Genomic DNA, 26,221 nt, shown 5'->3' on the forward strand with positions numbered 1-26,221 from the left:
CCTTACAGTAGCCCACAGTAATTACACACCATATTATATGGTTGACCTTATCAGTGTTTTAAACAAACAAACAAAAGAAATTTTTTTTACAATTGAATAACCAAAGAGGGAATGGTCAATTTATGTGAGCCACCATAATGAATTAAAGCTCATCATATCAAAGGATTAAGTTCTGGCTATGATTATCGATCAGCTCTGAGTTGAGGATTATGATTTGTTTCTTCAATGGAAATAGCGCCCTCTGGTGGTAGAAATTACAAATTAAACAGCAAAGGTATAGGGAAAACTCTTAGTTACCCTCAACTTTATAAATGTGCAGTGCTTTGTTTTCACTACAAAAGTGTTTTAATTTACTTTCTTACTATGGTTGCATTTTAAAGCCTCCATATGTTTCTAAATCAGTAAATCCTCTGAACTAATATGCTCAGTATGTCAGATTTACCATCCAGCATAGCAGTACAAAACCTTTGCTGTAGTTAATGTATACAGCATTATGTATTAATCTTTGTGACACATCTTTGTCACAGATTTTCAGAGGAGAAACAACCTGGTTGACTGCGGTGCTGAATGTTTTAAAGGAGATGCATCAAGAAACGAGGAGGCGGACAGGTGGGTGTAGATCCTACAGGACCAATCACAGCTGGTCATCAGGTCAGTACTTATCTGAAGGCTGCCAGGCCAGACACTGATTTCTGATCTCCCTCTTCTCTGAACTGAGATCCTGCAGTCACACCATGGTAAGTCCCTATAATGACAACATGAGCAAAGAACGTTTTGAGAAAATACCCACTATTTAATGCACATTACAAGTATGAGATCTCGAGAATTAAGCTCTAATAATTTGCTTCTTTTTTCATTTTTAGACAACCTACACAGATAAAGGGGAGAAGGTAAGGTTTAAATGATCTGATACAGATTTTGTGTTGCTTGGCAGCCATAAAAACTCATAAAGGTAATTTGTCTGATGGTCTTCTACTTTGTAGCCCTTGAGGGGGCGATTTGTCAGATTTCATCATATCACCTTCTGGGTTGGCAATGCCAAGCAGGTTAGTACCCAAACTGACCGTCACATACAAGATACTCGTTGTGATTCAGCATGCAGTACATCATCTATCTACAGTCACTCAAAGCATGAACCCTTGCCTCAGGTGTTGAAGTTCATCTGTAAATAATGTTCAGAGTAACAAGAATCTGATCACATTCCAGGCAGCCTCATTCTACTGTGACAAGATGGGCTTTGAGCCTCTGGCCTACCAGGGTTTGGAGACCGGCAGCCGAGAAGTCGTGTCTCATGTCATCAAGCAGGACAAAGTATGGAGTTTAAATCATGCGTCTGAGCATCTGAATTTAAAGTATTCCCACCTTCTGCTTAAGCACAATCTCCTCCCCTCTCTTTACAGATAATTTTTGTTTTCCAAACTCCACTAAACCCTGGAAATGAAGGCGAGTTTGCTCCTTAGGACACATTAGACACTGAAAGACGACAGGCTCTGAATGTGATTAGCTGTGTCTGCTTTTCATCATGCCTGTGTCATCTTTCAGAGATGGGGGAACACTTGAACAAACATGGAGATGGAGTAAAGGACATAGCATTCCAAGTGGAGGACTGTGACTTCTTGCTCAAGGTAACCTGACAGAGGACAACACAGATTGGAAACACCTTAAACTTTTTGTACTTGATCAGTATAAGATAGTGCATGAAGGTGAAGTGGATTAGTATTAAAGAGGTATAAAGATACACATATGTAATTAAGTCTCAGAAATTTTCTGTAAAGACTTCAGAGGTTTGTTAGAGAACGTCAGCGGACAAACAACATCATGAAGACCAAAGAATACAGCAGGCAGGTCAGGGAGAACGTTGTGGAGACATTTACAGCAGAGCTAGTTTATGAAACATTTCCCTAAGCTTCGAACATCTCAGATGGAACTATTCGATCTGTGGAAATTGCATTGCACCGCTGTCAAATCTACCAGGTCATGGCCGTCCACCTCAGCCGAAAGACTGGGCAAGTAGAGCAATATTTATAGACATAAACATGGTACATCTGGAGGAGCTGCTGAGATCCACAGCTCAGATGGATATATCTTTTGACAACTATTCATGTTTTCTACAAACCTGACCTTCAGAGAGACTTAAGAGTTTCTGTTGGATGTGCAACAAGCCATCCGGCGGAGATCACAAACGCCTTGAGGAAGGTGCTCTGGACAGACGACTTTTTGCAAGCCATTATTTTTTGCGGGGAGATTAATTGAGCTAAATACACAATTATCACAAAACAAAACATCTTAGGAGCTGCAGAAGACTTGAGACAGGGTTGGACACACACCATCAAGCAGAACAACTTTAAAACCTACTATCCAATGATACATTCATGTGTTAGAATAGCCCAGTTTAGACATGTACTGAGATTCTGTTGCAAAACTTGAAAATGGGCAGATTAGTTTTAGCATCTAAAACAGATTAGCTCAGCTTGCAGAGAAAGAACAGACATAAAATTCCTTCTGCAGATGTGCAACTCTGATGGAGATATCCCATACTTGTGTTGGTCTATCACATAAACCTAAGGTAAAGTTTGTGACTAATATAAAAATATACAAAAACTTTCAAAGGTTGTGAATACTTTTGCTAGGCACTATGACTTTAATGCATGTTTTTAATTCCTTAATTACGTAAAACTAGAAGAAATTCCACTGGATTTTCTGGTTAGACATTTTTAAAATATAGTTGCACATAAAAGTTACAAGAACTTAAAATATATGGAAACGTTCAGTGTATTTTCCATCACGTCTTACACATGTAGACTGTTGAACAATAGATGTTGGGCAAAAAGAAAAAAAGCACGTAGGTGTTACACGTTTGACCTCCAGGACGCGCAGGTTCACCTGCTTCAGTGAACTGTGTTTTATGTTTAACTGATGCTTTACTCTTGTGTGCATGTTGAAACAATCGCAAACATGACAGCCTTGTAATACATTCTACAGCAGCGAAGTCCGTCTGAACTTTTTTTCACAGTCAAGGTCAGACGGGAGGCTTAGATAAGCTGTCTCTGTTGGCTGTCAGGTAGCCGCAAGGTTACAGAATCACTGCTGACTCAATGCAGATACCAGTCTGGCGACATGTTTCTATCTATAGACGGACGATTGAAAACGTTTGTTATTTAGCCACTGGAGGGCGTCCATGAGCCGCTTTACAGAGCTTAGATACACCAAAACACTGCTACAACCATGCTGCTATATACATATACTGTATATCCAAACCATTTCTTTGTATAGCTTTGGTCGTGTAACCTCTGCCTCAGTCATGTGTTTTTACATCCCCACATCATGATGCTGCCACCACCATGTTTCACAGTGGGTATGGTATATACAGAGTATTATTTTTCCACCACACACAGCACTTTGCATGGTAGCAAAAAAAAAGTTCAAATTTGTTTTGACCTGACCAGAGCACCACCTTCTTCCAAATGGCTTGTGCCAGACTATAAAAGAAACTTCTTAAGGCTTTGTTTCGACAATGGCTGCCTTCTTGCTTATGTGCCACAAAGGGCAAGACTAATAGTTGACTTCATAGAACATCTGGATTAATTCTGAGATTAAACGTCAAGCAGGTGGAGCCTTCAGAAAGCTGTTAGTTAAACTTTTGAAGGGTACTAGAGTAAAGCAGCAGAATCAAATTGACACCACACATTTCATATTTTTCATATTAGTTTCTATTTGTAACAGAAACAAATGTGAAATGGTGTATGAATACCACTTTTTCCCCCCAAAGTAGTTGATCACTCAGTCACCGTTGTGTGCTCCTATTTTCCCCCAAACCCATCCCACGTCATCCCGCGCTGACAGACAGCCCGGGAGCGAGGAGCTGTGGTCGTCAGGGAGCCGTGGGTGGAGCAGGACGGCAACGGCAAGGTCAAATACGCTGTGATTCAGACGGTACATAAAAGATGATTCACACACGTAAGCCTCATGTAAAACACACCGAGGAGTCTGAGACTGAATAAGGGTGTTGTGCAAAACGTTTTGTCCGCAGTATGGCGACACAACCCACACGCTCATTGAGTACCTGGAACCCTACAAAGGCCTGTTCCTGCCGCGCTACAAAGAGCCTCTGTTTAGGGACCCTCTGCTGGCCAAACTGTGAGTCCTCACTGCAGCAAGAAAAAAACCCCAAAAAAACATAAAACTGTAGCAAAGTTGTTATGTTCAGACTCTAGAATAAACTTCTACTCTGCTTTGCATATATGTATATTTGGACATAATAAATATGCTGTTAACAAATATAGATAAGGTATACAGAGCCAGATTTACAAGTATGTGGGCCCCTGGGCTGGAGCCTGTTTTGGTGCCTTATTCAATAAGAAAAAATAATTTTACTAATGCAAATTACAGTACATTAATAGGCAATCCTTTACATCACCAGGCATGAATTGATGCATGGCAAGTGTAAAATGTCCCCCAGCCAATATCTCAAAAGAAATCGAAATCAACTATAACTTTGTAATTTTCAAAGATTTGACTATTGTTTGTATTCATCAAAAAAAATCCAAAAATACTAATACAATTCACCTAATTTAGGCCTATGGGTTTAAGTACAATTTTTGTACTTGCTGCCCCAGTAGCACATTCTAAAGTCTGGCCCATGTGGTAGAGTATACTGGCAGACAGAATCGCTGAAAACTCTTATATATTAAACTATTTTATACTTTATCTCTGCTGATGTAGTCCAATTGACTTCTAACTTCCTAAATATGCTCTGTTATGTCCCTCTTTTTGTGTTCTTTGATTAAATTTTTTTTCCTAAATTCCCAGGTAGGATCTGATAAGAAAGAAATATCATTCTTTCTAAATCATTGGAATTTTCTGGGAATCCATCCATAATCGTTTCTGTTCACTCCTTTTCTCCGTAGTCCACCAACTGGTTTGAACTTCATCGATCACATTGTGGGAAACCAGCCAGATGACCAGATGGTGCCAATTTCTGACTGGTAAGGCTGCTGTCAGCGTGCACGTACGCCCGCCGCAGGTCGAGGAGTCACTCAGGGGCAAAAAGGGACAAAGTAAACACTGCACCTCTGTTGGAGTGACATGTTTGGACACAAAAGCAAAAAAAACTGTTGTTTCACAAAATCAAAAGTCCACATTTTGTTCAGTAGAAATGATTTCTTCATGCATTTTCATCATTATCTTGATGTTTCTCACCAGTGGCATATCCAAATAATAGAAAATGCAGCCATTGGTTAATTAGAAAGTTATCTTGTTCACAGAATTTGACCTAAATCTGGACAAAAAAAAAACAACAACACCAAATGCTTATTTGGTTGGGAGACAAAACATATTAAAATTTTACATTCCACAACGTGATTCATGGAGGTTGTGTGTGTGTTTGTGGTTGTGTGGAAGGGAAGGGAAGCTTGGGGAGTTCAATCAGTCTGAGAATTAAGACTCTTTCTCATGTCCCAGGTATCAGAAGTGTCTGATGTTCCATCGGTTCTGGTCGATAGACGACAAGCAGATTCACACACAGTACAGTGCGCTGAGGTCCATCGTGATGACAAACTATGAGGAGACCATTAAGATGCCCATCAATGAACCCGCCATGGGCAAAAAGAAGTCACAGATCCAGGTGGGACTTATTTTCTCTCGGCCTTCCATATAAAAGAAGGCTTGTCAAAATAAGAACTGTTCGCTCTGTACCAGGGGTGTCCAAATATTTTCTCATGTGGGCCAAAATTATAAATAGAAAGCACTTAGAGGGCCACAAAGGCTAAAATTTTGAAATAAATGTATTGTACAGCTCAATAACGAATTTAAAAAACTGTATTGAAATGAAAAGAATTGTCAAGTTTTTGTGAAAAACGTATCCATAAATGAGTGTAGTTGCGACAGACATGCGCAGCTTTTTGGGTTCATTGTTTTTGTTTTTTGATCTAGCCTCAGCAACAAGAAGTGCCCAACACTGCTCTTGAGCAAAATCTGCTGGATGTTTTTGGTTCTATTGACTGCAAAAATAAGATAAATGCAGAAACCATGGTTAATAAATTAGAACTATTTTTTGTGTTGAGCCATTGGAAAATTTTTTTTTTTTAAATCATGGGAATTATTTCTGTAAAAACATTTTTTTAAAAAATCAACAGGCTAGGTTTGCTCCACTGCAGATATGTGATCAGGGTCCACAGAAACTCATCAAAATATGAAAAAGCTAAACAGATGCACATTCTTTTGCGATGCACTGACATCCAGCATCTCTGTCCACAGGAATATGTGGACTATAACGGCGGACCGGGCGTTCAGCACATTGCCCTCAATTCGTCGAACATCATTAAATCTGTGAGTGACCGATTAACAGGAAGACTCAGCAGGAACATTCCCGACGCAGCTTTTCTTTCCCATTTTTGTCTTCAACAGATTGAAAACCTGCGGGAACGAGGAATGGAGTTCCTCTCAGCTCCTGACACGTACTACGATACACTGCGGGAGAAACTCAGGACGGCCAAAATCCAGGTGAAGGAGGACCTCGACCATCTACAGGTGAGGATGTTTTTTCTTTAACTCTGTTGTTTTATTTATTGTTTTGGTTGCTAATGTATCAGTGATGCGTGTTTCCTCTGCAGAAGTTGAAAATCTTGGTTGATTTTGATGATAAGGGTTACCTTCTTCAAATCTTCACCAAGCCTGTGCAAGACAGACCGACGCTTTTCCTGGAGGTCATACAGAGGAACAATCACTTCGTAAGTTACCAGTGATGTATTTGACCAAGAACTGGTACCGCCAGAGCACTGACAGGAATACCAAAAGTTTGTTGGTGGGCAAATCTCAAGAGTTTACAGTTAAATCAAAAATTGTTCAGATTTGGGTTTCAAGTCATTTCATATTTTGACCAACATGGAAGTGATTGGACGTAATATGAACATTTTGGAGCTGGCCATCAAAGTCCTGACTTAAAATCTGGAGGGATATAAAGTTCAAGGTGATGGTAAAGGGGCTTTCCAGATCCCTGGCAAAATAAATTACCTGTGGAAATGAAAGGTTTGACTGCTGTGAGAAAGTATATTTATTGTTATTTAATGATGTTTTTGGTTTACCTATGATAAACTAAACATGCAACATTTTTAATAAGATGAACAAAGTAGTCTGTTAAGTCATATTGATCTGAAAAAAAAAATTCAAAAGAAAGACATACAGTTTCCTAAACGTTTGTGGCTGAGTAACAAGAACTGGATGTGGGTCACCAGAAGACGGTAGCCATGTTTAAGCGACAGGCATACCTAGGTCTGCTTTTGAATAAAAATTGCTAGATGCTTGCGATCCTTTCAACAGTTTAATAAGCTGAAAGCAAAACGCTACTGAAAGTGAAATACTTTGCTGTACAAACATTTTTGATTTTATGGAAGGCAAAAATTGTGTCGTTCTTGAGCTGTGAATGGCTCCCAGCCACACTTTGGAAAAAATAAGGTGAGCAAAAATGGTTATGTCCTGTTTTGTCCATGTGAGAAATGTATTCAAGTGAAACATTTTTCTACATTTATTATTGTGAGATTATGTTACCGAAATACAAGATGAAGCACTTTTACAACATTCGGAACAATTAGCAATAGATAATAAAATGACTATTGCTAAAATTGTGCTTTGGTTAGTCACACTAAACAGATTGGATTCACAGGCCTGTGGTCATTTTTCCCTCCTGAAAGGCAGAAAAATGCCTGAACACCTGTTTGCAGCTCCCACCCGGTGAGAACTGCATCAGACCAGCCCACTTGTAAAAGCTTGTAAATCTTTCACAGATAGATTCAGATTAAAAAGCTCACATCTACACAGCAAACGGAGGAGGAGGGGGGATCTTTCCTTTGGCTTGCACCTTGTGGCGTTTCATTTATGACACCCGGCACCCATCCTGCCTGTCAGAACAGGCGCGTCTTGTCACTCTCCAGGGTGTGCAGATGTGGATGGAAAGGATGAAAGACGTGCGTAACTGGATATGGAACCACACCAAAGACTCCCTCAGACGAACCACCAACACTTGATCTTCTGATTATTTGCGAAAATATTTCCACCATTAATTTGCGAAGCTCAGAGTGACTTATCTGCACCGGTGTTTCTTCCGTCTTCAGGGCTTCGGGGCGGGAAACTTCAAGTCTCTCTTTGAGGCCATCGAGATGGACCAAGATGCCCGGGGCAACCTGACCGTGATTACACCTGAAGGGAGGGCCAAGGCCTTTCGCTGATCTCCGACCAGACTCAGACTCACTCTGACGGCTATGTGGCTGCGGGCTGTACGACCGAGATGCGAAAAAACACTCACCACAGCTGCAGCACGTCCAACGCATTTGAGAGTGTTGAAAAATCTTCATGTGACGGGCCGCAAGCATTATCGCACTTTGCTTCAAGATGTTAGTAATTGTGTTTGGCTAAATAAAGAACGGCTTGTTTATATCTGTCGTGTATGTCTGTTTAAGAAAGTAAAAAAAAACAAATATTGAAGGTATCTGAGTGTTTTTTCCCCCCCAAGAGAAGGGAGAAGACAGAAGCTAGCATCCTGTTGTTATGCTAAACACGTAGCCAAAGCTAGCAGATAGTTAGCTTAGTCTTGGTCAGGTGGATTAAAAAGAAAACTTCCTAATAAAGAGTAAAATTACAATGACTAAATGTGATGTATGTATATATAAGACACTCAAATGGTGGTAAGTTCAATCTAGCTGTCAACAAGGCACGGCTACCTGTTTTTTTTTACTGTTTTTAGACAACTAGCTATGCTAACTTTCTTAGCAAACCCGGATGAGCAAATAACACCGTGAAGACCAATGAACACAGCAGACAGGACAGGTAACAGGACGCCATCTTTTCGAGCAAGGCAGATGTGCAGAACTACAGAAGGATACAGTTGATGCAAGATGTGTACAGTGCAACGGCAGCGGTGGGAAAACATTCTTGGAGAATGTGTCAACAGATAATTAGGATGTTTGCAGACGACACTGTGATCTGCAGCAGGTTGAAAATGTCTTGGAGATAAAGATTTATTATTGTATTGATCAATATTGTGAAATTTTTGTTGTAATAAGAATTTAGATTTATGATGAAAGCAATAAACTCTACATAATGATGTTTAAGTACCCCAAAAACTAACTGTACTTTCTTTCTCCACTATTAGTTTCATCAGAGCAGCAGAATATATCAATATTTAAGCTATGAATAAATGCAGGTATTGTGTGCTGTGTAGTGATAAATTAGATTTGCATTATTGGAACTTAATATTGCAATCAGTACATGTTGAAGTCCATATGGCCCATCCCTATTTGGACATTTAGAGTGAAAAAGAATGAAATGGAAAGTGTTTGGATGAACCGGAGACAAGTAGAAAACTGACACCGAAAGAATAAAAAGGGTTGAAGGTTTAGAAAGTTTAGACAACTGTTGGTGTAAAAAAATACACCAATGGTTCTAAAGGACAATAAACAAAAGCAAAACTCAATTGTTTTGTATTTCAAAATAATTTATTTGCATATAATTGGAATGAAGACAGGTTGATATATTTGCGATGGCACCGGTCAGTTTCTATACAGAAACATTCACTCTATACAGAAATCTTTTCAAACCTGGACAAAAATGGATAAATATATTAGTAAATAAATATATTAGTGACATGTCACTATATTGAAATGTTCTATTATATATATAAAATACAACACTATCTTGTCTCTGGGTTTTGTTGTTCTCTTTTGTACACAAAGTATCCAAAATATACTGACATTATCCCTTAACGTTCTAGAGGGACCGCTTTTTCTTTCTTTTTCTTTCTCTTGACTCTATTACAAAAGGCAGTTTCAGCTCATAACTCTTACAAAAAAAAAACAAAAACAAAAACACATAAACAACACAAAGAGAAAGATCTTGAACAAGGATGAAATCGTGCCAGATGTTCTGTGGTAAATGCTACTCTTCACATGCTGATGGTTGTGGGCTGGCTTGCACTAATACTAGGAATTTCAAACTCATTTCGGTATAAAATCTTAAGGCCAAAGTGCTTATTATAATTCAGTCATTTCCATGTCAGTCCCTGGGACTGTTTGGGAACAAAAAAAAAAAAAGCAAAAGTCGCCCACCCCATACATTAGCTAAAGGCACATTCAAAGTGAGGTATTTGTAAGAAGGACTACAGGTGATAGATTCTGCATGATTGCCCAAAATTATTACCACGTCTATCTGAACATGTGCTCTCTTGTCGGGCGCAAGAAGAAATTCAAAGGAAGGGCGAGAAAACGAGAAGGCACTACGCATAACAGCAGGGTTCACTGAGTTCAAGATTTTTTTTTTGCCTCTTTGGTTAGGCAGGTAAGAGCTGTCGTTGTCGTCGGGAGCTTCCTGATTTTAGTCTGAATCAATAAGGCACACGTGAGGGTTTCGTAAGTGCTACTAGTTGCGCTGCAGTTTCCACAAGCCCTTATTCAGCCGCAGCTGGTCTGCCCAAAAGTTACAAAACAAATAAAATAAAGTAAAAATAAATCCCTTCACATACTCACTGAGCCTTTCAGAGGATGTGATTATTATTGGTTTGATCTCAGCTTATTTCTGCTGGAGTTAAGTAGAAAGTCCAGATTCAAATGTTGAAGTGAGACTGACTTTCTCCTGTATGGTTTAGTATTTTAGCAATGCACTTTTTTTTTTCCCCCCTCCACTTGTCAACGGATAAATCAGAATAAGTGGGAACAACTATCTCAATCACAATTGTTTATAGCGTTTTTACACCTAAAGAAAAAAAACAACAACATGTTGACAGTTAAAATTTCTTCAATTGAAAGTGTTGCCAAGTTCAAGATGGATTTTCTTTCCAAATGCCAAGTGTTTTCTTCTGTACTGTTATCAAGCTCTTATAGAAGTGGTGCCACAGCACAGAATCAGATGAACTGATAAAAGTACAGTACCATGCAAAAGTATTCACCCCCCACATTACAGCAAACTTCAATGTATTTCAGTGGCATTCTACGTGATCGACCAACACAAAGTGGCGAATTATTGCGAAGTGGAAGAATTTCTTTTCATTTTTACAAACAAAGATAGTAAATATTACATATTAACTCATAATCAAAAGGAGGGAAAATGTGGTGGAAAATTACTACAAGTTAACATCTGCTGATCATGTTATATTAAATGCTTGTGAACTCTCACCAAACCCTGTACAAGATTGGCAGTTGTTTTCTACAGCTGCATCAGAACCAGACTGTCTCGCCCCTTGTTTTGAATTCCTTATCCTTGGTGTAAAATTCAAGTGTTGTCTCTGCCTGGCAGAGCTTTTCACCCAGACCTGCTTCATTATTGATTGTCCTACAAGCTCTCTGTATTGTGCACAATATATGAATAAACCTGATTGAGTGATTTCACCTGACAGTGCTTGGTAAAATAGTTTCTTTCCACAACAATTGTTATCTGGTTATTGATCATGTGACACGTGTGATGTGATAACGGTGTTTCCATTGCAGTTTTGCGAAATAAACCAATTTCGATACGGCCAAAACCCGCCTCACCCTAGCAGCAAAATGTTTTTTCGAAATTGCCGTGTTTCCATTAAGCAGATTTATCTTCGAAATGCCAAATTTTGCTATTATATGGTCAATGGAAATGCAGTTAAGAGTGAACAAGGCCAAACACATGCGCCCCCCGCCCCGCCCTCTTACTGCTTTCTTTGTTGATCCAACACAAAAAACACCCCATAAAATCCACTGAAGTTTGAGTTTGCGGCATGAGAAAAGTGAACAGATTCGACCAGGTGAACATTTTTCAAGGTACCGTTACATGATTTTACACCAGTTGCGCTACAAGGCAATTACGTTTTGTTTCAGAGGTTGTGGAAGACGAGGGGAAAGCATAACCTTTGCAGCAAACAGCATAACGTCAAGGTGAGTTAAAAAAGATAAAAATAAAACCGAAGATGTGATCGCCATCCTTCTGACGAAGAGAAATGACAAAAAAAAAAAAAGAACATGACAATAGCTTGTAATGACCATCACATAATTCAGTCAAACCGGTGGGTTTTGAAGAACTAAAAACCTTGCAAACAACATCAAAAACAGAGAAGAGGACAAAAAAAAACAAAAAAAGAAACAGCTGCCATTACTGAAATAATAAAAACGAGGCTGAGCGACCTCAGAGGATGCTAGTCGTTTGTAGGGGGGCTGAGCATCGAAAAACTTTCTCTCTCCGTTTGAACAATCCAGACTGCCAAGAGAGGGAACTACTACCTGTTGAGTTTGTGGAAGCTACATAGGAATATAAAACAAAACACTACAGCAGTACCTTTAAAGACCTCTCCTCTGTCCCCCCCACCCTCTCTCTTTGTGTGAGGCGTGTTAAGAAAATCTGAGCTGAGGTAGGCTGGAGAGAAAAGCATTTCTCAGCTGAGAGCGGACTCAGCGAAGGAAGGCAGAGAAAGGGAAGTACCTCTACGAGAAATCAAGTTGCTTTGTATTAAAAAAAAAGAAAAAAAGAGCAAGTGATGCACTTCATGTGGGCTCGACGCCCAAAGCAGGACCATTCGTTGGGTGGCGGTTGCCGAGGAGCTTGGGAAACTGCGACCATGTGAACAATCCTCCTGCGTCTGACCAGGAGAGTTGTTTCCCCTGCAACACCCTATCCTATCTTCACACATTCAAATCATAAAGTATATATATTATATCAAATATTCTAGTTTTTTTGTTTGTTTTTTTATTACAAAATTAAGATAATTTCACTATTTGAGGATGAGCGTCCTCCTAAGGCAGCTGGGACTTTTGCTTGAGTGAAGGCGTTACTGGTGGATTTTGTAAGAACTTTTTCCGTTCTGGCTCCTGGGCAGCGAAAGGGACGAGATAGTTTCTTACACCCCAGACTCCTCTTCTGATCCTGTGAACACAATTGAATATGATTAATATGATAAAAAAGGAGAAGAGTAGGATTGAGAACAGCAAAAAGCGTATGCATTCACTACAACGAGACAGCTGCGAAATGATTAAACATGGATTTCCACAAGAGGAATTCTCAAAGTTTTTAAAAAGTGCAAAGAGAAGAAATCACAGCTAATTGTACCTCTGACTTCACAAGAGGTTTTGCATTGAGCTGACCAGAAGCAAAAGTTCAAAGTAGATCACCATGGGAACTGGGTGTGTTGTTTGTGAACATAAACTTCAGCTGGAAGGAAAATGCTTTCTTTTTTGTGTCTTTTGTGAGTACCGACAAACCCATCTCAGATCTTTATGAATCTTTGTTCATCAGCCATCAACTTACTTTTCTCTATGCCTGAGCCAATTGAAGGAGGAAACATTTCCCTTCAGTTGAGTATTTTAGGTTTTGTTTCATCCACCAAAATGTCTATCATCAGCTTTTGGTGACATTTAAAGGTAAAAAAAAAAAAGTATTGTAGCGAGGAAACAAATTGATAGAGTTTGAGATGCGCAAGGTGGCGCTAACTAGTTATATCGTGCTTCTTCTACAGTAAGCAGTGCGTGAAGCAGTACAGGGACTTGAAAATTGTGGACTTTAATATTTTGAGACTAATGAACCTCCATGTGCATAATTGTTGCAAAATGTCCTGAATTTCATAAAGAGCTTTTGCGTAGCTATTTTATGCAAAATATTTCGGCAATAACATTGGTATCGGCCAATATGAGTCATTTTTAGCACATTGGTATTCTGCTAAATAAAACGGGCTGATATTTACAAGCAGAGAAGCAGTGGTGCAGTCTCCAGGGTTTTTTGCTGAAAGGGTATTGAAATAATATGTGATGTCACTTCCACATCCACTAAGACGGCAGATTTTATATAAATAAAATAATTAATTACAGCAAAATATCAAAACTGACCATGAAATGTTCTCCAGGTGACATATCTACAGTGACTAACAGTAAATTTCATGCAGGTCTGACTAGCAGTTTTAAGTACATAAAAAGGGTCCTCACCCTGATTATGGTGTATCGATTGGCAGTATAAACAAATGTCCGTGTTGCGCTCAGCAGAGGGCCCCTGGTGGAACCTGCAGGGGGGCCTGTCCATTGAGGTCCCGGGCCCCATAAGCTGAGGCTCTGAGTGAGCCTGCTGCACCTGTCTCTGCCAGACAACGTGAGCCCCCCCACAGCACGGCCACTCCTCTATGCCCGCCGAGTCCAAGATGAGGGGCACGGGGAGCAGGGCCGGGTGCAGCTCGGGCGGCGTGCAGCAGTAGGCCGGGCTCTGGCCGTAGTGGATGTGGATGCTGCGGTCGTCCTGCAGGTCCAGGCTCTGGTGAAAGTGAACGGAGGGTCCGTCAAGTAGACAGCCCCCCACTACAGGAGCAGGGGGGTGTCCGTGGCCCTGGTGGCAACAGTGGGGCTGCAGCTGCAGGGGGATCGGGGGAACAATGACCGGCGGTCCCGTTTGGTCGAGGTCCTGCCGCTCCGTCCCCGGGCTGGGTCGGTCGGTGGGCTCTGGCTTGGGGCAGTGGCAGGGGCTGTGTTTTGGAGGGCACGCCGGGGAGTCTTTGTCCTGACTCGGAGCGGAGGCGGCGGCCCCTTGCTCCTCATCTGAGCACCTGCTCGGCCGCTGGCCGTGCTCCCCCTCCTCATAGTGGTGATGTCTGTGGCGGTGGTAGTGGATGTGGCTGAAAACAGTCTGCGGCTGCTCCTCCAGGCAGCCTGCTTTGTTCACAACAGAATCCAGAGACTTAGGCCGGTTCTGGGCCGTGGCCTCCAGACTGTTCCTGCGTGGGGCGTGCCCACTCCCCACTCCGGCCGCCGGCCCCGTCCCGAAGTACCCGAACGGATCGTAGTCACTGCTCAGAGAGCTGCGGAAGGTGGACCAGCTGCCATAAACGCCTTGCAGGGACACGTCCGTGCAGTTCAGGACAGAGTCACTGGAGGAACCGTGCCAAGGCCCCGAGCTGGAGTCACTGGCCGGCCCGTCCGCCAGGTACCCGCTGCGCTCCGTGTGGTAGCTGCCTCCAGAGCAACTCCCATCGTCCTGCCGGCCGTTGCCCGCCACACCACGGCTCTGCGCTGCCGCCGAGGCACCATGCTGCAGCCTGGAGCCGGATGCGTTCCGCTGGGCCTGACAGGAGGAGCGGTAAGTGTGGCAGGAGCGGCGGGACGCATAGTGATGGGCAGAGGTCCGACAGCCGGTTCCGAGCCTGTGGGGTCGCCCCGGAACGTCCATTGGGAGGTGGAACCCGCAGCCGGCACCCAGCTGCCGACTGCTGAGGAAGTGGAGGGTCTGAGCGTCCATAGGAGACGAGCCGCTGTAGTGGCCCAGGTTGGGGTAGGGTCCAGAGGGACCGCGGGGGTAGTGGGGCCTCATGGAGAAGGGGATGGCGTGCTGGGGGAACGGGTGGCTGTGAGGGTTGCTGTACTGCTGCGGGTGCAAGAAGCTCTGGCTCTGCTCTGAGCTCTGCTGGTTTCTGTTTCTCTGAGGCTGACGCTCCGTTCCTGAGGACGACAGACAGCGCGAGAACAGAGAGGAAAAAACTTTAGACAAAACAGAAAGAAATAATAAAAAATTTCCAAATTTTTTTCTTGAGTTTCGTACAAAAAAAATTTTCTTTTCTGTTACAGATTAAAATAATGTTTTTTTTAATCTGTAACAGAAAATAACTTTTTTTTTTCTTCGGCATATATATAGCAACAAATCTGCGTACTGACCCATGATGTTGTGCATGCAGAGAGGACAGGTGCGGTGCTGCATCAGCCAGGGATCCACACAGTCTCTGTGGAACTCATGAGCGCAAGAGATGATCCTCAGATTCTGGCAAAGTAGAAAGACAGAGACAGATTTGTTGATAAATTAGACACTAGGAACAACAAACCAACAGCAAATATATTCACTCCCCTCACACCATCTTTATTGTTTTTTATCAAGACTTTATATGATTAAGATAAAGTACTGAACGATTGAAAGAAAAACTAAGGATTCTCTTGTATTTGGCTTCTCAACCTGAACCCTGATGGAAAAAAAAAACTATCCCCTCAGCATTATGCTGCCACCACCATGTTTCTTTGTGTGGTTGGTGTGTTAAGGTTTTTTTTTTTTACATTTTGGGCTCTTCTGACCAGAGCACCTTCTTTCACGTTTGCTCTCTCCTATGGCGAACTTTAAATAGGATTTATTTCAACAAAGATTTTCTTCTTGCCATTTTTACAAAAATGGCTGATTGGCAGGGGCAGACCTACATGGGAGGGCAAGGGGAGCCTTGCCACCCCACCCATACAAATTTTATGTCTCAAAATCACAATTTTAAACCTAAACAGTGTTTCTCAAGAAGCATCTTATAGCCTTCAAATTAAAAATTAATTCAGCAAATAATACAAATAAATAACATAATTACAAAATAACTAAACAAAAATGGACATTTGTACCTAAAATATGTCTGTTTACTTCCAAGAGACAGTGGGACAATAAATAAATAGTTTTTTGTGGACATTTTGTTGTTTTATTTACATACATTGGAGATTTTCACATACTTTACCCTCCATGTAAAAGTCAGCTGGGGCTCAGATTCTCCCACCTGAGCTGTGAATCTCTGCAGCTCCTCCAAATTTATATAGACGGCAATGTCTTGGTTGGTTTGCAGTTGCGCTAAGTGTATACACTTTCTATTATTTTTATTTTCTACTTAGCAATTTTATGCTTCTATTACATAAAATTTCAGTGAAATATCTTGAAGTTTGTGGTTTTGATGTGACAAAAAGTGAAAAAGTTTAACTCTTTTCGCAAGGTATTGAACAGACAACCAGTTTGGTAGGCTCTCTTTCTCCCCACCTGGCCGTCCTGAAACTCCTCCAGGCAGATGGCGCAGACGGGGCTCGAGTTAGAGCTGCTGGCCGAGCCCCACGCCCCACGGTGGCGCTGTGAGCCGGAGCAGCTCTGGGAGCGGTAGATTCTGGTCTCCAGCCGACTGATGGCCCGCATTGTCTGCTGATGGACGGAGTCCTGGATGCACAGCGGACGAAGACAGTCAAAAAAACCCAAAAACATTAACAACAACTTTTGAGGGATTTTATCGCCCCAAAGAGCCACAGCTGCCACTCACTCACCCAAGTTCTGTTGGACTTGCACTTGTAGCGGAAAGCAAAGATCAGAACGATGGTGAGGATAACCAGGACGATGGTAAGCAGGATGCTCACATCATAATGCGGCTGGAGAGCAAATGGAGAAACATGTGTTAGCCTGACCCACACGCTTGCTTCTTCAAGATTTCTTTTCATTTGAACATCAGAAGACGTCCTGCTTACCCATTTGGGCTCCACCTTGGCCTCAATAACAACTGTAGCCTCCTCATTGTGGTTGACCAGATTCATCAGCTTCTTAGCATCCGCTCCCTTAATCAGCACCACTGGATGGGGGAGGGAGTCTGTGTTCTTCAGCTGTGGGCGGGAATTTGTGCATTGGTCAGTTAAATGAAGAGGATGACAATCATCCTCTTCATGTTTAAGCAATCAATGGGATTAGTCAACTGTTGAAATGATCGTTAAAAAACTTTGCAATCGATTAATCCATTTGCTGAAAGAACAACATACTCAAGGCGGTAATTAAGCCAAATCTGTACCAAAAAAATAACAAATATGTCTTGCATTTAAGATGAAAAACTTTCTTTGTATGCAAATATGTTCTATTCAAAACTCTTCAAGTGGCTTTACCTAGATTAAATTCTGTGCAAAAAGAAAAAAACATCTACTAAACGTGCCTTTTCGTCTTACTTATATTCGGAGAGAGTACAACGTTTTGAGGAGATTTACCTCGGCATCTGCGATGGCAACGTCGCTGACGTCGAAGATAACAGCTTGGGCTCCCCTTTCCAACGCTATGCGAGCCTGAGGGAGAGACATACGGTCAGTGTCACATTTCAATACATACACATCAACTGTTTTAAGGCTGAAACAAATAATCAGATTAATCATGACAACTGAACAAAACAAGATATTAATATCACGAATTAAGCTAAAACTGTTAAAAATAATACATTCATTTTGCTTTTATGATAAAAATCAGCCTATGTCTGTAAATTGATTTCAGTCAAAACTCCTCAAGTGGTGTAGCTTTAGCTTCACCTGGTTCAGATTTACCAAAGGAATGCTGTGGTATTGCATTTTAGTCAGTAAAATATTTATTTTCTAATTTCTAATATAAAAAAAGCCTTAAGTAGAAAAGGAAAAATCTGTACAATGTGCCATTTTTTTTTATCTGACTCACTGCTTAATCATTAGAATAATCAATAGATTTTAGTAATCAGTTAATCTATTGATTAATTGATTATTAAAATAGTTGTCAGTTGCAGGCCTACACTCTTTCACTAATAGCCTAACTAACTTGCTCCCAAAGCAACAAACATCATGCTTTCTACAGGTCAGTTTCATGTTGTCCTGCAAAGCAAACAGATATACAGTATCTGTCCCAAATCCTCACTAGGTGGCAGTCATGTCCTGCCAGGGGTTCGGACCTGGCAGGACAAACCAACCCAAGTCCCTTCACCGGCCCAACACAGACTCAAGAGAACAATAATGGCCTAGCTATCCTCTTAGGATCTTTTACAGACTGAAATCAAGAGCGGATCATTTTATGGCGTGAAAACAAAAGGAGGGCAACGATGGATGACAGAAAATGTGTCCAATATCAGCCCAACATGCAAATAAGGACAATTTGGCATTCAAAAGAGGTTCTAAAAATCTGCTCCTCCCCCTCACTTTTTGAAATTTGTCACAGCGTGTGATTTTCAAAGTGGTAACAGTCGCATCAGCGCAGGAAAGAGATGGTGTGCTTTTAGACGCGCTCTTCATATCCTAAGTGACAGCAAACCGTATCCCTAAAAAATATGTGAAATAAAAGCAGATAGGAGTTGAAATCTAATGGCATTTTGGGACATAAAGGTTGCGATTGCAGTGGATTCATACAGCTTAACTGATTTCACGTTGCACAAACTGCAATGTGTTTATCATCGTTCCATGTGATCTGATCAACACAACAGTTTTTCTTAAAAGAAAGTGTGGTGTGCTATTTATTTTTTCTGTTGTTGCCATTAAATAAAATGTAGTGCAATAAATTCAGAACTAATAGGTAAATTATGAGTCCACCAGTTTATAATTTGAATTCCTCTGCACCCTGAAGCACCATCCCTACTCTGAAACGTGTTGATAGTTGCTTCATACTATGGACATGTCTTTTTCCCCCCCTAACAAAGACACCTGTAAGGTTCACCTTCCAGGTAGGCAGGTGACCCAAAACATTGCTTGGAGTTCACCGATAAATCAGCCAGAAAATAAATTGGCACCAATTTTCTTTAAGTTTGGGAGATTGGCAATCGGCTGATACCGATCTTATCTGACTGGCAGACCCGCTCACCAGATCACATCTGCACCTGTGCTGTTAACAACAATCACATCACTGTTGACAACTTAGCAACTTCATTGCTATATTTAGTAAATTTTCAGTCAAAAAAAATAAAATAAATAAATTTTCAAAATCGAAATAGGAAAGTCAGGTTTTTGAAAGATCGCTGATTGGGCACAAAACTGTAATCGGTGCACCCCTAAATCATACTGCATAGATTAGACCTAAACCACAAAGAATGTAGTATTTTGCACAAAAATAGGGGGCAAAAATTGTGAATTTGCAAATGATCAAAGCTGGAGGAGACATACTCCAAAAGGTGGTTTTATAATTTATTGGCTAAATAAGATTAAATATAATTCAGTTTGCCACTTAGAAAACCATACATCCTTTTCCATCTATTTCCCAAATATGCAGTACTGTGCTGCTTTCCTATATAGCAACACACTCAAAAATACCAAAGTGTCAAAAAGTTCAATGTTTCTGAACATATCTCAAGACACTGATTGCCTTTCTGTACCTCTACAAGGTGGAGTAACCTTTAACCTGATGACAGAAACGTTTCCCAGAAATGTCCACATCAAGAAAACACCTGGATCCAGAAACAAACAAATGGAAATTTTAAGTTGTTTCTTTGACAAAAACAATAATAAAAAAACCAAACAAATGAGTTGGATCTGTGCTGGCTCAAAGTCTCTAAGATCTGCTGTCAGTCAGCATCAGCGCGCTGCTTCTGAAGGATGTTTTTGACGCTGAGGCCCAGGAAAGCTTTTGGCAGACGCCAGCGTGAAAGCAAACGGCAACCGTTTCATCAACGTCTCATCACATGCTCTTTAGTGTCTGACATCTGCCAACGCTTGATGAGGACGAGACGCGAGTCGAAACACCTAATGGCCCCGGTCGAACCGTCGTGCGCGCGAGAAAAAACCCGACCCTCGGGATACGCCGGCGGCATTCAAAGTATTGACCAAGTTTTTCATGTCAAAACGAGGTCAAGTGGCTTGCTAGCCCTCTGTTGCAACAGCCTCTCCCCTGTTTCATCAGAATAGTAATCGTAGTGCATGCTTGGGCCTAAATGAGGTGCGGTCACATGAAAGGATTTTTTTTTTCAAAGCTGCTGTTTGACATGTGGGAATTTGCTTTACCTGGGGTTCAAAAGTCCAACACGCACATACAAACAGCTCAGAAATATATCATCACACACTTCCTAAACGACCGCTGTGGTCTTTTTATATCTCGGCATTAGTAGTAGTGGTTCCAGATTGTGGTTGCCAAGCCATGTGGTTCCCCAGAGCCGCAGATCCGGAAACAGGCAGAGAGATCTCATTACATGATTAAAAGGAGATATATTTAAACTTTAATGGTGCAGAGAAAATGGACGTCCAACGCTAACAAGACCGTTAAGAGGGCTATCAACACGGGTGTTTCGACATGTCCGGGTCCCGCCACTGGGTCCGGAGCTGAAACAGACATGGCTGCGGTTGAGTAAACACTTATCCTCATGAGGAGCAACCTGACACATGTGATTACACACTGTTTGGCAACGCGAGTAGGAACGACTGCAGCGTCGGAAATGACTGCGGTATTAACGGAGCAACACAGCAAAGACGTCATCAGCGAAAAAACTAACAAACAACAAGCAAGCCGCAGCGGCCTGTTTCCTATTTTAATGCAGGTGGGTTTTTGATGGAGGGACAGGGAAAACTTGAGGTGGGGGAGCAGAGGGAGGGCAGGGCGGGAGAGGAGTGCAGCTGTAACTTTGGCAAGAGAGAAATGAGTTCAGCTGAGGTGGTGGTGTCGCAAACATCTGAGGAAACCCAGCGGCAAACCCCGTTCAGAGCCAATCATTTGGCACCAGGAAGGCATAACTAGGCATGTGAAAAAAAATTATTTGATGTTATAAAGCAGAGGCAGCACCATATGTAGTGATTCTGACACTGAATCTGCTTCTAGAAATCACAATCAACTTCTCAGCTTTACATTTCCTACTGAAACATGTATTATCAAGACTAGAGAAGCACCCATCAGGGTATTTTCATGTCAATGCCAGTTTAGCCGGTTGTTGAACGTTTCTTCTGGGCACTTTAACAAACGAAAGAGAAGAGCTTAAGTTTTTAAAATCCAGCAGAAAATGAAGGAAACTTGAAAAAGAGCATTAAAGTGAAAATAAGCTTGTTTCTCTATTCAAGGCAGTTAAGCTTAAAGGGGAGGCATTTTGTACTTTCCAGGCACAAAGTGCTACTTTATAGCGCAGTCAAGTAACTATGTTACCTTCAATTGACATAAAAAAAGCTGCTATATGAAGCATGACTTAAAAATGTGCAGTTTCACCAGGTGTTTGCTAATTGCTGCTGCCACTAGCCTGGAGGAGTTTTGTGAAAATAGAGCGGCGCTTTGTACTATTTTAGGCACTCCTAAAATAGTTGCTATCTCAAACATGCATGAAATAATCAAAGCAACACTTGAGGTATGTTTCTGATGAGGGAATAACATTTTAACGTCATTTAAAGGACAAAAAAGTACATTTTACATAATAGCCCCCCTTTAATATGCAAGGCAGCCATATTGTGTTTGGGTCAATGGGCAATTTCCCCTGGGAATTCTAACTTCAGCAAACATCATGAGGTATTTTTACTTTCTGAGTAAACATAAAATACACATATTCTTTAACTAAAAATGTAATGCATGTAGAAGGATAAGATTTAAGTCTGAGGCAGTGTTGTAGTCAAGACCACCTAACCCGAGACCGAGACAAGACCGAGACCAAATGCGGTCAAGTCCAAGACGAGACCGAGACCATCAAAATATGGTCTCGAGACCAAGACCGGTCTCGAGTACTACGACACTGGTCTGAGGGCCAGGCTAGCAAGGTAGGAGATTGATTTTGAGTCAGTTGAAGCATTTCTATGTTTTTGATTTGCACAAACATTTTAGGTCATTGGCCTGCTGCAGCGATGACGACCAGGTTATAAAACAAAATCTAAAGTGTCTATGATGGCTATGATCTGTGGTCCACAGCATCACAGGTCATACACTGTACTAACAGTGAGCATGAGGTTCTTTCCCACAAGCTGAAAAACTTGTCTAACCAAAGAAGACTCTCCACTTAAAGTCCCAGCAGAGTTTACTAAACTTTATATGTTAGCATGTGTGATGTTGGATGGACATTTAAATATGGAGCAATTCATTAATACAGGGTTGTCTCTCAATCAGATCAAAATTAAATTGTCTCATATAACACGTCAGCCTGTTATTTATTACAGGTTTAGAATGGAGTATTTGTTACTATCTTTACATTAAGAAGCAAACAAAATTGAAAAAAAAAATTTTTCAATTGTTTTAGGACAACTCTAATCGGATGCGTTAAATGGACAAATTAAAGCCTGATTGATGCTTTTTTTCTTGCCAAACATTGGACTCGCAGCATTGGCTTCGAGCTGCTACAGAGATGGGCCTTTGGAAGGAGATGACTCACACAAACAAGCCAGCCCTTAAATCTCCGTATTAACCACAGCGCTGCTTGCGTAAACATCAGTCGGAGCCAGTGATCTGCCCTCCGCAGCTGTGGGTGGCCTTCCTCTGGACCTTGCGGGGCTGTTTGTTTACAACCCCCGGCAAAGTGTGGCCTAGCGAAACGGGCACACTGTGAGCCGAGGCCTGGCATCGCCGCGTGTTGTTGACTGAGCAGAAACAAACGACGCCGCTCTGATGTCTTTATTGCAGACGAGCGTTTTCCATCGCCTGACAAGATGCTTTGCTTGGTAAATCTGTCAGGGTTTGTCATGGGCTTAATGTGGAGCGGATGACAGAGCCTTGGAAGTTCTTACCTCAAACTCTCTCCGTATTACATCGTGACTAAAAGAAGGAGCCACACTATCCGCGCTTTTTTCTTAAAGCCACAGAGTGCATGTAAACAATTGGTCTCGGAGGTCTGTGTTAACATCAGGGCTGAAGCGATTAATCGTATTAATCGTGATTAATCAATTATTGAAATAATCAAGTCAAGCAATTGAGTAATCGATTTATCTTTAACTGGACTGTACACTCAAAAAAAGCCAACAACTGATAGAATAACAGATGTAATTAAACAAAAACTTTACAAAAACAAACTTTTTGCATTTGGAAGTTTTAGTTCCGCCCAGTTCAGTTTCATACGTATTATTAATATCGTCTAAATAAAGTCTCCAAAATGCGCCAATTTTTTATTTGATTAGTCTTCAGAATAATTGATGGATTAATGGATTACTCAGATAATCGTTAGTTGCAGTCATAATTAACATGTATAATTAAAGCACACACATTGTAAGCCCCTTGTAGCAGATTTTGTTTTTATGGCAGATTTTGTGTAATCCTTTAAATTTCTTATAAAAAATTTGACTTACCGTAATTTAAATTAAATATCCAACCCGAAATGGTGAAAAAATAAGATATTTTCAGCCTAACCTGTATGCTCTTATGAGATTTCACCGGAAACCAAATTAAAACATTATTCTTCATTTTAGGGGTGGGTGATATGAACTTGGAATTCTATCGCAATATTTTGTCTATCATTGTCTAGAGTGAAAATGAAAAAAATTACAATAAAATTTTTTTTATTATTTCTTTTTTTTAGGTAACTGGGTGGCTGTGACTGAATGGCATAGCATACATAGTGCCACAAACATAAACACTGCTCTTGAAAAACATTCCCATTTGAAATTGGCTTCTTCAAGTCGCCACTTAATTAAAGAGGTGAGATTTAATCTGCACACAGTAACTACATTCAATCAAATTTTCAAATTTACTGTTATTTCTTGATGCTCTTTTTGAACAAACATTGGAGAAAATTGTTAAAGCAACATTTCTGGTAAAACTGTCAACATTAATTGAAATGCAATGAGAAAACGATAAATCAAAATTCTTATAACAAGAAATTTTTCACGATAGACGATAAATGATACGATAAATGCCCACCCCTACTTCATTCGCCTCTAGGAAAAACAACAACATAAAAACGGAGCAGAACTCTAACTTTATAGTTCCTCTGTAAACTTCGGTTCTACACCCATCATCATGACTCCCACATCACACGTTACACTGCAGGGTAACACGTGTGGGAGGAAGGAGTGAGAGTGAAAAAGGTAAAAGGAACAAGGGAACAGTCAGGGCGGGAGAGGAGCGAGGCACGCAGTGCTGCGGTGCCGCAGCGCTCTGGTGTCTAATGACAGAGTAAGGAGCTCAGGACCTGCAGGTCTGAGGCCGCCGCTCTGCTCTGTCATTTCTCCACACGGCCACACTGGAGTCATTACTTAGACGCTCGGTGCACCACGTGGATCAACGTGGGGAGGAGGAACGGAGAGGTCTCGCTGATGGCTGGAAAACAGGCGTTAAAGCAGGTGCCCTTTGTGTCAGTTTTAATAGTCCGTCTCTAAATCAATGCCAAGTTCACGACAAACCTCCAAGCGCTCAGCATTTCGGCGTCTCTGCTTATATAACGCTTATTTTCACAGCAGCAGGTCACCAAAGCACCGGTATCGACTTTCTGACGGGCCAGTTGACCTGTCCAGCAAGGAACAGTCAATACGGCTCCTTGTGTAAACTGTTGGCTGAGCTGCTTCAGCTTTTAGTTGGTTTAACCTCAAAGTAACAACAGTTGGACTCAGATCGGAGTTTTTATTTAACACACTGAAGAGAAAAACGATGCCTCTTTAGCCGAAACAAAAGCCCCCCCAACAAATCAGTTACTTCATCAAGACTATTTGAAAGGAGATAAAAAGTGTTTATAGTCAACTGAAACAGCATATTTGAAAACCTCTTCACGTTTTTGTTACAACTAGGGATTAATCGTATATTAATCATCATTAATTGTCATTAATCTATAATTGAAAAAATTGTCAACTCATTTAGTAGTTGACAATTACTAAATGAGACTCAAATGAAAAGGCCATATGCTGAAAAAACAACATATTCAGAGCAACAATTATGTCAAAACTTTACAATACATATATATACATTTTGCATTTAAGATAAAAACACCTTTTGTCTGTCAATATGTTTTACTCCAAACTCCTCAAGTGTCTTTTATATCTACAAAGTTCAAATTCACTAAAGGAATGCTTTGTTATTCCATTTTAGGCAATAAAATGTTTATTTTCTTACTTAAAAAAGGAATTAATTAGTTTATTTCCATATTTTAATGAATTTCTAATATTGTAAAGAAAAAAGGCATAAGCAGTTTAATGAAAAACTTGCAGAATGTGCCAAATTTTTTCCAGATTAATCGTCAGAATAATCACTAGAATAATCAATTACTAAAATAACCGTCAGTTGCAGCCTTAGTTACAACACTTCAAATGTTCTCATTTGGATTCTATGTGCGCAAAATAGTTTATGAATACGAAGTGGAAGGAAAATGATACATTTCAAAAACTTTTTACAAACAAAAATCTGACAAGTGTGGCATACATTTGTTTTCAGCTCCTTTTCCTTCCTCAGAAGGAAGGAGAACTGCAACCAATTGCTTTTATCTAATTTGTTGGCTAAGGAGAGTGAATACTTTAGCAAGGCACTCCAAGTAGTAAAAGAACATCAACGCAACGGGGGAAATACCTCGTCAAAGCTCACGTATGCTGTCATTTTCCTTCCCAGGTGCGTTGGATCCTTTTGTTTTTTTTATGCCGGAATGCAGGTATTTTGCTAAAACCATTACAGTACGGCTGCTGGATGTCATTTCATAGGAGTTACACCTGCAAGTGGTTGAGAAAGGATTTGAGTTGGCGTGTAGGTGTGAAGTGCTGCCGCCCCATTATGTTCAATGAGTTTCTTTTTGCTTTAATACTGTGTTGTAAAAATTTGTAAAAAAATTCAGTTCCAATTCCTTTCTTCGGGATTGTTACAAAAGAGGAATACATTTCAGATACCAAGAAAA

General features: G+C 40.9%; 2 protein-coding genes across 2 annotated transcripts in view; one reads left to right on the plus strand and one right to left on the minus strand.

Annotated features, from left to right (window-relative positions):
• Positions 1-654: 654 nt before the first annotated feature.
• On the plus strand, positions 655-8,430 carry hpda (4-hydroxyphenylpyruvate dioxygenase a). The gene is made up of 14 exons (XM_032575587.1): positions 655-737; positions 864-890; positions 984-1,046; positions 1,207-1,311; positions 1,401-1,443; positions 1,543-1,625; positions 3,844-3,933; positions 4,031-4,137; positions 4,908-4,985; positions 5,461-5,623; positions 6,256-6,327; positions 6,406-6,528; positions 6,612-6,728; positions 8,109-8,430. The coding sequence occupies exons 1-14, from the start codon at positions 735-737 to the stop codon at positions 8,220-8,222; spliced, it is 1,188 nt and encodes a 395-aa protein (XP_032431478.1). The 5' UTR covers positions 655-734; the 3' UTR covers positions 8,223-8,430.
• Positions 8,431-9,466: 1,036 nt separating this feature from the next.
• Positions 9,467-26,221, minus strand: part of rnf43 (ring finger protein 43) — a 102,707-nt gene continuing 85,952 nt past the window's right edge. The window contains exons 3-9 of the mRNA XM_032576807.1: positions 17,727-17,801; positions 17,223-17,354; positions 17,025-17,126; positions 16,750-16,920; positions 15,633-15,735; positions 13,923-15,419; positions 9,467-12,870 (exon numbers count right to left, since the gene is read on the minus strand). Of these exons, the coding sequence (XP_032432698.1) occupies positions 12,845-12,870; positions 13,923-15,419; positions 15,633-15,735; positions 16,750-16,920; positions 17,025-17,126; positions 17,223-17,354; positions 17,727-17,801 (2,106 nt within the window). The 3' untranslated portion in view covers positions 9,467-12,844. The remainder of the gene's footprint in view (positions 12,871-13,922; positions 15,420-15,632; positions 15,736-16,749; positions 16,921-17,024; positions 17,127-17,222; positions 17,355-17,726; positions 17,802-26,221) is intronic.

This window comes from Xiphophorus hellerii, chromosome 11 (genome assembly GCF_003331165.1).
Source record: "Xiphophorus hellerii strain 12219 chromosome 11, Xiphophorus_hellerii-4.1, whole genome shotgun sequence".
Taxonomy (NCBI): domain Eukaryota; kingdom Metazoa; phylum Chordata; class Actinopteri; order Cyprinodontiformes; family Poeciliidae; genus Xiphophorus; species Xiphophorus hellerii.

Bases quoted from the DNA above. Each gene is read 5' to 3' on its own strand.
- hpda (XM_032575587.1), top strand. The intron at 4,986-5,460 runs GTAAGGCTGCTG...CTCATGTCCCAG, and splicing joins ATGGTGCCAATTTCTGACTG to GTATCAGAAGTGTCTGATGT. The intron at 6,328-6,405 runs GTGAGTGACCGA...TGTCTTCAACAG, and splicing joins CGTCGAACATCATTAAATCT to ATTGAAAACCTGCGGGAACG.